The 16,240-nt window shown below is 36.1% G+C and overlaps 1 protein-coding gene across 1 annotated transcript in view; it reads left to right on the top strand.

Annotated features, from left to right (window-relative positions):
• LOC112554864 (dedicator of cytokinesis protein 9-like) overlaps positions 1–16,240 on the top strand; it is a 59,906-nt gene that overhangs the window by 30,135 nt on the left and 13,531 nt on the right. The window contains 18 exon segments of the mRNA XM_025222925.1: positions 172–293; positions 831–897; positions 1,192–1,245; positions 1,875–2,011; positions 2,453–2,568; positions 3,122–3,259; positions 3,730–3,786; positions 4,304–4,429; positions 4,651–4,764; positions 6,288–6,311; positions 9,723–9,938; positions 10,374–10,431; positions 11,719–11,727; positions 12,249–12,263; positions 14,142–14,251; positions 14,470–14,592; positions 15,153–15,266; positions 15,632–15,778. Coding sequence (XP_025078710.1) covers positions 172–293; positions 831–897; positions 1,192–1,245; positions 1,875–2,011; positions 2,453–2,568; positions 3,122–3,259; positions 3,730–3,786; positions 4,304–4,429; positions 4,651–4,764; positions 6,288–6,311; positions 9,723–9,938; positions 10,374–10,431; positions 11,719–11,727; positions 12,249–12,263; positions 14,142–14,251; positions 14,470–14,592; positions 15,153–15,266; positions 15,632–15,778 — 1,747 coding nt within the window.

Genomic DNA, 16,240 nt, shown 5'->3' with positions numbered 1-16,240 from the left:
GGATAATGAAAATACAGTAACGCCTCTTTTTTTCGAAATGCTATACCATCTTCTGTCACAACTTGTGGAAAGTCCAGTGGATGAGCAAACCTCATCCTCAGGTAGAGATAATATTTTTGCAGGTAACTAGTGTTTGTAGAGCAAGCTTATCTGCTTGATGCTTGTTTTCAGGCCTACACCATCCCTGAGTGTTCCACAAGTGCATTATGTCAGCCCTTTGACCAGATTAGATGTTACAGAAATCAAGGATCTGCTTTTATGTCTTATGTACGTCCTTCGAAACTTGCCCGAAGGTTAGCATCTAGCTTGTCCCAGAGCTAATTAAACATTATGTTTTCCTCATTATTATTCTGAATGACGTCAGAATGTCATGAAAATTAATCAAAAACATAATCAGTGTCAATTGTTATGATTATACGTGCGTGGGTTCTTGCATGCATGACTGTGTGTGTGCACATGCGTATGTGCAGTTTTTGGGAGGTAAGGGGTTTGTTGTTGTTACTGCTTTTGCCATTGCCATTTAGTCTGCCTGTAGACAGGTCATTTTATGGAACTGGAATGGATTACATAAATATTTGTATTCCATCTTCCGAACATAAATATCACCTTAATGCAAAAGATGGTCCTTTCATTGTGACAAGTTTACATTGCTGTGAATAATATAGGTGATCAAATTCTTAAACTACCCTTTGTCAAAACAGAGTGTTGGATAAAGTGAAATGGGAAAAAACTTTTTTTTTTTTTTTTTTTTTTTTTTTTTTTTTTTTTTTGTGTACAGAAAGATGTCTTCTGGTTTACTGATAAATTTTGAACTATGATCTTTTTTTCAGTCATACTGTTGGGATGGATAAACAACTCATCAGAAAATGATGTGATCGACTTCTTTGGTCTACTTGAGTGAGTTCATTTACCTATGTGGTCTTGTGTATTATGATAAGGTTTTTGCTGATTTATATGTACAGACCTGCTGTCTCAATACTTCCTTGGGTTGGTGGGCTCTTTGGTGAGGTCCCTAATATTTTAGCACCTGATTATTTGATGGCAAAATTCTTTGTGCAATAATACATTACTTCTTGCCAGGTTTATTAGTCCATCAAGCGCATGGAAATACTCTTTAGTCTTTCCATTTGACATAATTTTTTGAGCTGGAATTTGATTGAAATTAATAATGACATGTATTTTTTTTTATAGGTTGTGTTTGCAACACTTCCAGTACCAGGGGAGGAAAAAAATCTTTACACTCAGGTATGTGTTATCCGATGACACTACTGAATTTACTACCTGCAAGATCCTAGTTATATGCTGCACCTAAGTGCCATCCATTTCTTGCATTCCTCTCCTTCCATCATTTCTAATTTCTTCTTCCTTTCTTACAGGTATTTTTTATAGTTGCTACATTTCCATATGTGTGTTTTATGCTGGTATTGCTTCTTGTGACTTATTTTTTCACTGAATTGAAGATGGCTTTTTAATGCAGAGTTAGGGGTGGAGGGGGTTGAGATTTCTTTGCTACTCCACATTTTGCATTGTTAGAACGGTTGGTGGTTTTTTTTGCAGAAAAGCTTTTCAAGGAAAGCCATGCAGTCAAACAATTGTATAGCCATAATGTTTCTGCTTCTTATCTTCAGAAGCAATGGAAAAAGTATTTTATGAAACAAATAGGATGATAGCAAGTCTTTTTCTCTTCATACAGCTTTTTATCCACTCCACCACCACCCAGTTTGTGATTTGTTTTCACTTTAGGGTCAATTGATCAGCACACATTTATCAATTAATTCTGCAAAACAAAAAAACATGCCAAAAATATATATAAAATAAGTGCTTTTGTTTGCTCAAGCTGCCATTATATCTTTTTTTGTCATTGTATTCTTAAGCATGATCAGTGGGTCAACAAACCAGCGCGCCCAAACAATGCCTGCCTTCCAGCAGCCATACCGTGGTCGCCCTATCAGTCTTTCCTCCCAACGAACTCCCAGTCAGTATGGAGAATTTTTTCCAGAAGGTCTTCACAGTGAGTTTCTTGTTTACTAATAATTGTATCTTCACCATTTTTCATTAATATCTTTATCTTTGAAAATCAACAGCTTGTTATCAATGGCAGCAATTTCATGTGTTTTGCCACAAGATATCACAATAGATTTGTCAAAAATATCATTGAAAAATATTAACCTTGCCTTTAGTATGATAAGTTGGATAGTTTAAAAGTATAAGCATTCATGTCTGACAAATGCCTCATGAAAGAAAATGAGACAGTAAAATGTCAATGCAACATCAAGTTTATATGAAGGGAAGCAAATATAATGATTTTTAGTTGTCTGTACACACACTCCATCCCTCTGTCCCACATCTGTCCTGAATTCCCCCTGCTTCCCTTCATCTCACTCTCTCTTTTTTCATTTTGCTTTTGTTTGCTCCATCTCTTTGTAACTTTGTAAACCTGGTATTTTTTCAGCTCCAACATCTTCAGATGCAGATGCAATGATGCGAGCCCTGCAAGAAGCTAACATCTCCACTGAAATGGGTCTGATTGTACTGGACATACTCTGTCTCTACTGCCAGACATTTAAGGTATGTTTCATGGCTAACATTTTTAAATTGTTAAAAAAATATATCTCAAAAAAACGTGCTCTTTGCTGTTATTTTTTTCTTGAGAATTTCTTTGTGTGGTTGGAGGGTAAGGTTGTAGTGAGGGAAGGGGAGGGGTTTGACTTGAGGGCTATGTGCTTGCATGTGGATAAAATTATACTATGTTCATTGTAAGTTTTTACTACAAACCATATTATAATATAGTGAAAAATATGTGTGTGTATTTTGGGAGGATAGGTGTATGTGTGTATCGCCATGATATAGCCTTAATTGCTGGCACAGTGTCAAAACAACAAACCAGCAGGTGTATGTGTGTTAGAGAAAGCAATCAAATCAGGGAGAGGTCAGAGAGCGTGACAGCTTTAGAAATAAAATTTCTTTGCGTGACAGCTTTAGAAATAAAATTTCTTTGAGGTAAACAGGCAATTTGTACCTTGGTGTCTTATGTTTTGGTTTTTTCCTTGTATTTACATGTTGACTGTTTTTCCATTATTTTGCATAATCTGAAAACAAGGGTTTTTTTTTTTTTTTAAAGAAAGAACTGGAGGAGCAAGGAGGAGAAAACCCACTGATGCGAACAGTATTTCAGCTGTACCTGGGATACCTTCGCTCCCCTCAGTCTGAAATACTTCAAAAACATGTTTTTGGTTCTTGGCGAGCATTCATCAAGAAGGTGTGTAGGAGAGATGAGGTGTGAAGAAAGGGGAGAAAGCATGGGAGAATGCATGTATACTCAAGTATGGGAGGAGGGAAGAGAGAGTTTGTACCCCTGTATAGGTGGAGGGAAGGGAGGAGAGTGCCAGAGTTTGTACACCTGTGTGGATGAAATGAGGGGGAGAAAAACAAACACCAAAGTCAGAAACAAGACTAGGTACAATAGGAATGAAAAATAAACAGACATAAACACAAAGTCTTAGACATTTCAATGGAGAAAATTACAAAGAAATCAAAGTGAAAGACAACTCATTGCATATTTGTCACATGCACATATGAAGTTATTGTTCCTGTGCAGTTCTACATGCAGGAGTGCAAGCTAGCTTGAATGCCATTTTCATTTCATGTTTAAAGTGATAAATTCCTAGTAGTAAGATGCTCCCAAGTCACAGACTACTTAATTTGGAATTACCCTGACTCTCTTTGCAGTTTGAGACAGTACTTTTTAAAGGAAGTGCTGAGATGTGTGGACAGCTATGTTATGAGGTGAGCATTAGCCTTCAGTGCAGCCTCAACTCATTTATTGGCTTCATCCTTTCACATTGTTTAACAAGCATTTGTTAACAAGTACAGTCATGTATTACAACAGTTAACACACTTTGAGAAAAGTGACTTCCTCATTGTGCGAACATCATGGAGTGTACTTTATTATCATTACCAAGTATAATGTATGTTACATAATTGTACGGGCTAGACTTTCCTATGATTGGCAGTGCAGTGAGTTTGGTTACACCACCTTGTTGTTGCACTAGGAAGTTACAATGGCTGTGACTCTTTGTGCAACAGGAACTTTTCAGTTCCATTATAGTCTTACAGGACCACCATCATATATGCACTCCATTCTTGGCGGAAACGTCATTATGGGGCACCTAACTGTATCATGCCCACATCAGTAAAATCAATTTAACTGTAGTTGTGAGTGAAGTTGACAGGGAAACTTTGTATTGTTTATGGTTTTTTTCCACACTTATTTTTATTGTGCTGTATTTTGTCCCGTGTGCAGATTCTGAGATGCTGTAATTCCAAACTAGCATCTACAAGACAAGAGGCTTGTGCACTCTTGTATCTTCTCATGAGAACCAATTTTGATTTCACAAACAAAAAGAACTTCACACGAGTACATCTTCAGGTACGAATGCCAGACACTTGCTGCAGTTTTGTGCAGTGTGGCCATATTCGTGAATGGATACTTGTGAGGAAAGCAGTAAAAGAGATTATGGATGCATAGATGCTTTGCGTTCCTTTAATGTGCATAGTTTTGTTATCTGTTTTTTTAGGGAGGTTTTGTCTTTACTTCTAAGATCTTAGAGGTTTGCTGACAGTAATTTACTATGATGAATAACTTTCCAGGTCATCATATCAGTTTCACAGTTGATTGGCAGTGTTGTGGGACTGAGTACAACTCGTTTCCAGGAGAGTCTAGCTCTTGTCAACAATTACGCTAACAAGGATAAAAGCATACAGGTCTGTGCACAGAATTACAATTTTTATAATGTAGCTAGAATAAACAGCCATTCAGTGCATGTGATGTGATAGAAATAGCTTTTTAAAATACTTCTTGAGTCGCTAGATATGTATCTATTTTCATCTCTCTCTCTTTTTTTTTTTCTTCTCTCTAAAATAGTTCATTTAACATGTAGACATATGATTGGCAATTATTCCATTGTTAATTAAATATTCACAAGGAGTCCTGGGGTATTTTGATGTCAGGGTGACTCTTTTATCTGGTTTCATCAAGTATTTTATTTGTACTAGGCTTAAAGCATCTAATTTTAATGATGATATGCCTCTGACAGTCTTTGCTGAGGGGTTGAATGTGAGCGTTACTGTGTGGGTGATTGACGATGACTTTTTTAAAGTTTATTGCTTATGGGGGCTTCTAGCAAAGATAATTTTCTTTTTGTTGTGGACAGAAATAAATAATAAAAACCTGTTGTCTTCTATTTATTAATGCTCATAACTATTTCATACTAAATATTTTACCTCTAGAATTTAAATTGCATAGAATTACATATTACATGTCATTGTAGGACACCTAGTAAATATCTTTCACAAACTCTTTGGGGTTTTCCCTTCCCTTTCTACCACATCTAAAATTTAAAATTTATATTTTGTGGATTTGGCTTACACATTATTTTCATATTAATAATCTGTCAAGCAGATTGGCTGGTTCTCTGCTCACCCAGAAAAACCTACATTATTCCCTTCTGTTACTTTGGTAACATTCATTTATTCTACACATGTCAATTTCAACCTCCGTTTTTCATTTTATCTTATTTTCATCTTTATTTTTTTTTTCTTTCTCATCCTTTTTATATTGAATAATGTTTTGTTGTTGCTGTATTCTTTATCAGCTTTTATTTCTTTAATTAGCATCATTTATTCCAACTTAAAGTTACACACACACACCCTTAGACACACACACTTTAATTATTCCTTTGCACAACACAATGGATGTTATTGTTTGAGTTCAATCAAGTGTGAGGCAACCAAGTTAAAATTACAGTAACAGCAGTGTGAACAGCACTTGTTTTCAGAGAGAATGGACATTAATTTATATATTATTTGATTCCAAGACTGCTTTTATAAACTCAAGGAAAATCATCTTCTCTTAATTAGAAATTAAATAAGCAAAAAAAAATTAGTATTTTTTTTTATCAGACTGCCAGCACTTTCATTCCTGGAGGATGTGTTCTAATTTATTTGTCTTGATTTTGGCAAAGATTTGCTGAGTTTTTTTATTATATATCATTTGGTTTGTAAAGTCTCTAGGTGTGGTATTAAAGGCACGTTAGAACAGTTTGTTAAAGGCATGTGTCAGTGCTGTTAAAAGCATAAGACTTATGTCAAAGTTGTGTCATAACGGTTATGTTAAAGGCATATGTCATTACAATAAAAGCTACAGTCATTGGATATCTTATTTTATCATACAATAAAATACGTTTTGCTAATTTTTACCTTTCTAGAACATTTACTTTTGTGTTTAGTTCCTTGATCAGAATCATGTGACTGTGAGTACATTCAGCAGTTCCACATCTTTGCCTCTTAGTAGTTCTTAAGACAACTTGCTTGGTTGCTTGCTTTATTTCCTTTACTGCTGGTTATAGGTGATCATTTCAATGATTGCATTCCATGTATAATTGTTAAATTTTTCTGAACCTTTTTCCCTGTGCAGTTGGGAGGTATTGTCTATAGTTTATAGAGAAAGGTTTAGAATAGACTGTAACTAGATATAGTATTGTTGAGACTTCCTGGTAAAAAGTACATTGTTGCCAACAAAACTTTGTGGCTGGGGATAGTTACTTGAGACTTGACAAAAGTAGCTTCTGGCTCTTGTGTTTAACTCTTTGTTTGTGTTTCTTGTTCTTGCTTGTCTGCTGAGTAAGCATGTGGTTTTTCTACTGTCCATTTCAACTGAGCTGTAGAAAGTTACTTCCTAATGTATGTCTAAGGACATGTATGTCTTACTGCCCTTGTACATAGAGTACATACCAGATATTCTGTCTGTAGAATGAGATTTTACTAATGCCTAGTGACCTAGTCTCATCTATTTATTTTGCTTATAAACTTTTATAGTCATGTGCTGAAGTTGTTTAAATACAGAAGAAAAACTTGCACAGTAACAGGCATTTTAATGAAATAGTTGTAGAGTTTTACAAATAAGTAAACAGGCGTTAATTGTTACAGTTTCTTGTCACAATTGCCAGTATGTTTTATGCTTCCCCTAGCCCCCTTCCACTTCCCCTCCCCCAACACAACCCCAAATATTTTTTATAAGTGGTAGACACAGTATGGCAATGCCTAAACACAATATACTTCTTTAAGCCTAAAATATGTTAAAAACTAAATTACAGCTGTTTGATGCTGTTTTGCAGCACATTATTTCTACTAACCTGCTTCGTCTGAGCTTTCAGAAATGAGCTGGCAGGCCTTATTGAAAAAATTTAATATTTAGCTTGAGGACAGTTATAGAGACCATCTTTTTTTCACTCTGTGTGTGTGAGTGCATATTTCACAATCATTACTATAATTGCCTTTATCCTCGCCACTGTTCTCACTGTGATCAACTTATGCAATCAGAATTTCAAGATCACAAGTAAAAGCCTTGAGCCTTGTACATTTGTGTACAAATATGATACCAAAGCTGACTTAAGTATCTTGAATGGGAAAGATGGCTTAATGGTCTGAATGTCTTTAAGTACTTTGCTCTGAGTTTATATTACTACTTATTTAGTCTTCAGTCCTAACTGAAAAGCAATAGATAGATGTCTTTTTCTCATTTTTTTAAAATTTTTTTTTTTTATGCTGCTACTGGTCTTTTACACTGATAGTTTATCTTAACCTTTTCAAATGAGGCAAAGACCCCTGAGTGATAAATCTTCAGTTGTCATGCCTGAGTTCCCATGTGGATAATCTGACTTTTTATTGCTGTGACAGGGCCATAGCAAATGTGTAATTTACTGCCCATGGGGCATGACTGACAGGCATCCAGGAAGTAATCATCTCTTCACTGAATCCTTAGCTGTAGAAGACATGACACTTAAATGTTTCAAGTCATTTCTTACACTATCTGCCCTTCACTGTATTCATATCATACAACCACAGTTTGACCTTACCCATATCACCTCTAACAAAGTTGCATCAAGGTAAGATATGGACTATGAGAAAACAGTCAACCTGATTTGTTTCAGTACAGGGATTATTATTTTCCTCTTAGAAACTAGGGGTTAAGGAAAAACCAGGAAGCTAATGCATATTTTTAGGAAGGGATTGGCATAAAAAGAAATGCTGTCATTTTTTTGTGGCAATTCTTATCAGTAGATGAACGCAACACTCAGAGTGGAGGAACCTATTTTTGATTGTTACCTTGTTCAAGCTATGATTTGTAGTTTATGACCATGCCTGCTGTAAGTAAATATGTGTGTGTATGTGAAAGAGAGATAGAGAACAAGAACATCATTGAGTAGGCCTGTGCCTTTTCAAATATGAAATAAACAGAGAGAAGTGAGTGGGGGGTTGTTAGTGCACACATGTATAAGAGAGAAAGATTGTGTGTGCATGCACATGAATGTACATATGCATGTCTTTAGGAGAGAGAATATGTATGTATATTTATGGAGTATTGTGCATGTATGCAAAAGAGGTAACTTGAACTTTATTGAGTAGGCCTACACCCATTTCAAAGGAAAAGTGAACACAGAGAGAGACAGAGAAAAAGTATGTGTTTGTATGAGTGCACATCCATTTATCTCTGTGTGTGAGAGAGAGACAGAGAAAGTGTGTGTGTGAGAGAGAGAGACAGAGAAAGTGTGTGTGTGAGAGAGAGAGACAGAGAAAGTGTGTGTGTGAGAGAGAGACCGAGGTACTGTGTGTTAGTGCTGACACACTTAGCTATGCATGTGTATGTAAGAGAGAAAGAGTGTGTTTGCACATGTATGAGAGACAGAGCATTGTTTGTGTGTATGTGTGAGAGAGAACACTAGCAGAAGCTTAACAACAACATAAACTGAGGCTGTGTTAGTCATGGTCATTTTAGTTTTGAGTACTTCTATCTTTCTCTGGATACTTATATCTTTATGACAAACTTTATTGTGTCATACACGTATTCATATTGTGCTAAAAACAGCCATAAGAGGAAAGATTTTGTCCCAGTTCAGCCCTTTGTAAGCTAACCAGAAAAGTTGGAGATAAACATTATATTCCTATGGTCTCATAACAAGCAAGTCTGTACTCACGAAGTACTGACAGTACTTACAAATTCCCCTAAACTATGTCTTTTGAAGAAGACTTGTGTGCTGATTTTATGACCCAGCTGCCCATGATATATAGTAAGGTCTGTAAAATAAAGAATGAATTTAAGTAGCCTGAATGTAGAATAGTACATGCACTATATTACACTTTAGAGATGAAAAGTAACAGTAACAGCAGGTATACTTTAACCCACTTACAATCAGTCAAGCCAGTGAGTCGGCTATGAGTGTTCATGTTGTTACTTCATTAATTAATTTGATTTAGCTGCTTACCCTCTAGGTATGTATAAACGTTTGTATACACAGAAACAAAAGAACGTGCTAAGGTGGCACATTCTCAGCCTTCACGTTTCATAGGTTTTATAGAGCTGATAGTTGTAAATTCTGCATAAATACCAGCCATTTTTGGGGCCTCCCCTACCTCCTACTCTGAACCCCTGGTGGAAGAAGTTTTATATGTACTGCACAAGAAAAGAGACTAAGATTTATTAACCTTTATGTTGCACTATTTTTCTTTTAACCAAGATGAGTCCAGAGGATATAAGTATTGGCTTTTCATTTTTATTTAACTTAAAGAAGTAGTAAACTTTGGATTAAGCATGCAGGACTTGAAAGTGCTATGGGTGGGGCAGGGGCAATGAAAGCAAGTTAAATGTTTTTGCGTTTTTACAGAAATCTTCATTCCTGGGTGAGGTGCGGGACCTCACCAAGCGCATCCGCACTGTGCTGATGGCCACAGCTCACTTGAAGGAGAATGAAAATGACCCTGAGCTACTTGTTGACCTGCAGCACAGTCTTGCCAAGTCCTATGCCTCCACACCAGAACTGCGGAAAACCTGGCTGCAAGCCATGGCCTCCCAACATATTCGCCGTGAAAACTTCTCAGAGGTGAGCTTTGTTTTAACTTAAAGAATATTATCACTTGACATAACGCTGACAACAATGGTGATGGCAATGATGGAGCTGGTGGTTGGTGGTGATATAATTCAAGGCTTTTAAGGGTGATTTTAATGGAGATTTTAATGGTGGTTTGGGAATTATAATGTCATTAATTAATATCAGGGATGATGGTGATTATAGCAGTAAGTGCACTCGTAATGATTGTTGAAATATGCAGGTTGTTTTGGTCTGCTGATGACATATATATATATGCATCTTTTTGTATCTTAATTATTTACCAAGTAGTTTCTGAAATTTCTAGTATTATCATCCTATTCTACCTCTCCTGCCCTCCACACACATGCACACACATACACTCCCTCATGAATGCTTGCTTACATATATTTTAGAATGTTATTTTTATGGTCACATTTTTCTTTCAAGGCGGCCCACTGTTACATCCATATAGCTGCTTTGATTGCAGAGTACTTAAAACGAAGAGGTAAGAATGTTATGCTGTATAAATAGTCATCGATAGTTACCAAGTTATCAGTAGTCATTAATAGCCTTGTAGAGTGTATGCCAACTCAGCTTTGTCAAATTTATAGATATTTCAGATGAGTAATACACTTTTTGAGTAATTTTCATTGGGTAATACTTGTTATGAGTAATATGTCCTATTGAGAATGCTGTTATAATTACTGGTCTTTAACTGTTAACTGTTGTTTTTTATAAATAAGCATCTTATATTTATTTTTCAGGGCATGTTGTTTGTGAACTATTATAAGCTTAAGCAAAATGTTTTTTATTGTCTGTCAGCATATTGATAAGCTTTGACATGTTCTTTTCAAAGCATACACCAAGCTATACTTTAAACATTGCACGATTTAAGGGTACACGGACTTTTCGCCGACGGACGTTTCGCCGCCGGACGTTTCGGAGCCGGACGTTTTGCCGACTGGACGTTTCGCCGCTGGACGTTTCGGAGTCGGACATTTTGCCGACCGGCGTTTCGCCGCCGGACGTTTCGGCGCGGGACACTTCATTTCGGCATTTCACACGGGACCTTTAGCCGAAGTCAAGTGTGTGACGCCCCTTAGCTCACACATTTCTCTCGCCATTGTATCAATGTATCAGTGAACTCTCTCTCACTATCTCTCCTCATGTGAACCGTTAGCTCACACATTTCTCTCGCCATTGTATCAATGTTTTTTCTCAAAGCTGTTGCGCTTAATCTGTGACAATCAAAGTGAACTGTCTGTGAAGTCTGTGTGTAAAATTTGTTTGAAATAAAGAATTATTGTGTAATCTAGTAGTTACTTTCATTCTTTGAGAAGTAAGTAAGCTCTCTCTCTCTCACTGACATAATGCGGCGAAACGTCCGGCGGCGAAACGCCGGTCGGCAAAATGTCCGACTCCGAAACGTCCAGCGGCGAAAAGTCCGGTCGACAAAACGTCCGGCTCCAAAACGTCCGTCGGTGAAACGTCCGTCGGCAAAAAGTCCGCACACGGATTTAAGTTGGTCTGAAATAATAGATGTAATAATCGTTTAGCATGTTTATTTATTCTGTTAAGATAATTTTCAGAATTTAACTGAACACAACAGCAATACTCTTCTTGTTTTCTTCTGCTTTCTCTCTATCCCTTTCTTTCTCTTTCTCTTCCCCAAACCCCTCACCCATCTCTCACTCTCCCAAGATGTAAATTTGGATTTTGATGATTTATTGAATATCAGTTGAATGAAAGAAAAAAGTGTATATTTTTTAATCTTGTTTCGCTTACATGACAGATGTCAGTGGTGGGTTTATTTCTGTAAAGTTTTGCTGCTTTTTTATTTATTTTTTTGTGAAATATTAGTCATAACATGACTGAACATTTATCATAAATCAAATTTATTTTGTACCCAACTTGAGTCTTAATATTTGAAGCTAATTCTTCATATGCAACATGAAAGTAGCAATTATTTTTAAAGGTAACAATCTAAAAGACCAGCTTTGAGGTATATAAGTTCTTCCGTTCTTCAATGATAATCTTGAAAATAGTAATGTTCAGCAAAAAATTTCCAAAGTATCTTCAGCACAAATATTAATGAAAGCATTCATTTTCTGTGAAACTGTGAGGAAAATTCTGAATATTGACCCTTTCATGCTGATTAGTTGTGTCAGTACAATGTCTTTCATAAATTTATAAAGCCACTAAATGCACTTTTAAATGGATGTGACTCAATTAATTACTTTAGCTTCAGTTTAAAATAGGAAATTAAACTTTAAAAAAATTATATGTAAAATTTATTGACAAAATTACACTTCTTTTCTCTAGGAAAGCTTAAATCCAGTAAGTGTTGAGAATGGATGTGTACTGCTTTATGTGCATTTTGCAATGTTAATGTTTGTTCTGCTTACAATTGTTGTTTCATTTCTTGGTATTGTTCACTTTGCTTCTGAATCCTACTTTCACTATAAACATTATAAAATTAGGGCTAAACCTCTTTGCCTAGCGATCCAGAAGGAAGGTGATGTGTAATATTTTGGACAGGGTTTTTTGTGCAAGTTGTATGAAGTAGTACATAATAGATGCATGGTGGTTTGTAATAGTGATGATTATGTTTTTCTTTGTGATTACATTAGTGAATACTTTTTACGTGTCTCATAACCTTCTGGTAAATATGTTGAAATGCATGTAGTTTTTACTTAAATTTTTTTTTTTAATTTGTCCTTTCCCTTAGAACAAGCTGTTAGTACTTTTTATGGATTTGGTGTTTAACCTAAGAATTTTATTTCTGCTTTAAGAATGAATGATCTGACTACTATTTATGAAAGAAATCAATGATAAAGTGCTCAGCCATTTGATTCTGGTGAAGCTATCTTCATCCTGCCTTGTAGTGAACATTGTAGAAGAAAAGTTGAAATAAGAAAGCAGACAGAATTGCTTTGCTTTATGGGAAGTGCAGCAGTATCTGTTTAGTTTTCTTATCATCTCCGTTGCACCCTTTGTCATCTGCCATTTCTTTCTAAATGCTGTGACACAGTAGTGATAGTGGTCAGAAAGAAAGAGCATCTCTTTTATTTTTGAACTGACTTTGAGAAATCTACCCCAACATTTCTCCACATTCATTGGAGCTGAGCTCCGTAGTTGATGATGCCCTGCAGTATCCAGAACATATGGATGCTGCTTACCCCGAGGGCATCTTACCCACCGCTTCATAACTATTATCCAAGAAGTGCTGAAACTATACGATAAATGGCTTTAACAGTGTTACAGTATACCTTTCATTACGTGATTTCCTTATGTGATCATTACATTTTCAAGAACAGTTCAATTATTCTCTTCCTTTACTTTTTCTTTTATATCAAGATATTTAAATGTGGAATAATAAGATGGATATTGCAGAGCTGAAAGCAAATGCTTTTGTGGTTTAAAAAGCATTAATTTGAAAAATTCACAGATGGAAAAGGCTGCACTAAAATAGAACTTTCAAATGTTTGAGGAGTAGTGTCCATTGAGGTTAGGGAGGGAATGAGACCTGTCTGATAGTCAGTTAACTATTCCAGTGCTTTGATCATTTCAGTATGAAGTAACCAAATAATGCCTCAGCATGGACAGATGAAATGATACAATAACATGCTTCCAGAACGAGCCATTCATACCAAAAATAATACATTTAAAAAAAATCTCACCATTCTATGTCGAACAGCTAATGTTGCTTGAAAGTATTGATGCCGTGAAAATCTTGTGGATTAATAATTCTTATCTTATTTGTGACATCAAGTGTGTGTGTAGCTTACAGTTAGTACAACTAGTTGCATATGTTGTGGCACTGCCACTCATTGACACTGAGGAATGTCACACCACCTCCACCTGCTGTTTTAATTCTGCCCAGCTTATTTTTATAACATTTTACTTTTGTAATTAGCAGATGGCTTAATTTCTCTCTCATACAGTTATATATCCATGTATACACATGCACTTGCTGTGGCTTATGATCTCGATTATAAATCAGTGTTATTGAAATAGTGTCAAAGAACTTTAATTTTGTTTGAACTTGTGGAAATGGTCTGTGAAGGATTTTATTCAGTTTCCTATGTACATATCTTGTGAAAGGTTTGAACCCTAGCAGTCAGTTCTATGCTTTTGGACATGTAGGAGATTTGCTACTGCTTCCCCCTCCCCAATATAATTCTGTAACCTCTTTTGGTTGCTGCTGTGTCACAGGAGCTTATCCGCAAGGCTGCCAGTCATTTGGGGTGATTTCCCCAAACATTGTAGCAGAAGAATCAGGAATCAAAGATGACTCGGGAATGCAGGATGTTCAGTACACAGAGGTACAAAATGTGTTGCAGACTTTTACATTGCTGAAAGCTTAAGCTTATTTGAGTTATTAATTCTTGGCAGAAGAAACTGTGTTCGCTTAGCTTGGGTTCTCTGATGATTCCCATGTATTTGACATTTATAAACTGTAATCATGGAAATATTCATAGAGGCTTGCTGATTGAGTGAGAGAGCACAGTCACTCTGACTGGTGAATGTTTTGTGTTTATAGGAAACACTGGTGGAGTTCCTTGAACTAGGTGCTGAGTACATGCAGAAAGCACAGCGATTTGAGGGACTGGGGGACATCTACAGAATTGCAATTCCAATCTATGAAAGGACACGTAACTTTGAGGTTAGAAATGATATAATTTACTAAGCGTAATTTTCAGTTTCATCAAGAACTTGGAGGCTTAGTGACTTTAAATCGCATAAGAAGGTTGAAGCTGTTTGCTGACTCCAGAATCACAAAAATAAATTATTGTGGATCACTTTATCAATGTGTTACAATATTTACTATCTTTAAGGTGTATTTTTTTAAGCTGTACTACTGAGACTGTAGTCTTTGTGTGTGTGTGCATGCGTGTGCTCCTTGTAGATTTTCTTGTGGTTCCTTAGTTTTATTCTTTGTAAAGCTTGTTAACCTTGGCTTTAGCCGAAATATGGTGCTCAACAAATGTGATCGTCATGTTTATAATATTCATTTCTATGTTTTTAATGTTCTATATTTAAGACATTTTTTCATAATTTCAAATCACAATGCACTTCTATCTTATTTTTATATCATAAAAAATGAGGCACTGAAACCATAAAGAGCAAGAAAGACATCGCTTGCAGGCAGATAAATTCAGTTGTTAACGAACAGTTGAAAAAAAACACCTTTGTTAGTGTTCATGTATTAGTGTTTATCTGCAGAAACTGGAAAAATGCTACCAGCATCTTTCTCAGGCCTACACCAGCGTGATTGATGTCATGAAGTCAGGAAAGCGGCTTCTAGGAAAATACTATCGTGTTGCTTTCTTTGGTCAGGTAAGCTTAAACTATCATGAGCTTAACCTGCTGCATCTGGGGTATTGTCTGCATAACTCTGTTGCATCAAAAGGCAGTAAACAAAGTATAAATGGCAGCTGTAGATAGCCAGAGACTGTGCTACATTCTTTAGGAGGGATTTTGAGTGTTCTTTTATATATGACCAGACCTCTCTGCGAAGATAATTTTGCATGAACTATTCTTTAAGGAGAAGTTAGTCAATAGACAATTACTCTAATGTATCATTCTAAATAACTCGTCTTACTAATGAGAAACTGTGTGAAAGCAGTTGTTAATTTCATAAAATGTAGTAAAATATTTGTGACAGTGGAGTGGTACACTAAATTTTTGACACTGTTTTCCAGACTTTGTTTGAGGAGGAGGATGGCAAGGAGTACATCTACAAGGAGCCAAAAGTAACAAGCCTGGCTGAGATCTGCGATCGCCTCAAGACATTGTACACAGAGAAGTTTGGCAAAGATGCTGTCCAGTTTATACAGGACTCTAACAAGGTAACTGCTGTATTAGTCTGGTGTTTAACTTCACTAAATTCAGATAGTTTGCTGTAGCCTCTAGTTCTCTTTTTTCTCCTGCTTTGAAAGGTCATGAATAGCTTCAGCAAGGTAGAACAGTATGAAACAATTGATCAAAAAAGGAAATATATAAAATGTTATTTTTTAATGCATTCTAATTTCTTTCTATGGGCAGACATTTCCTTCGGCATTTTTGCATTGCCTTTAGATACTCATTAAAAGCATGAAGTCTTTCCCTCTGCCTCGATACCTGGGGGTGCATATTCACCAGTAAACCTTGATATCAATTTTGTGCACACTTTTGAAAATCATCATTCGAAAGAAAGAAAACAATAGACTGGTGACAACCAAATCTAAACAAGTATTCAGTTTTTCTTTTTGTTGTCTCTACCTACATAGCTCTGCATCTGAAAGGGTAAGACTGCCGTTCTTTGCTGCGTG

This window comes from Pomacea canaliculata, linkage group LG14 (genome assembly GCF_003073045.1).
Source record: "Pomacea canaliculata isolate SZHN2017 linkage group LG14, ASM307304v1, whole genome shotgun sequence".
Classification (NCBI taxonomy): Eukaryota; Metazoa; Mollusca; class Gastropoda; order Architaenioglossa; family Ampullariidae; genus Pomacea; species Pomacea canaliculata.
This window is presented reverse-complemented; position numbering and strand designations above follow the sequence as displayed.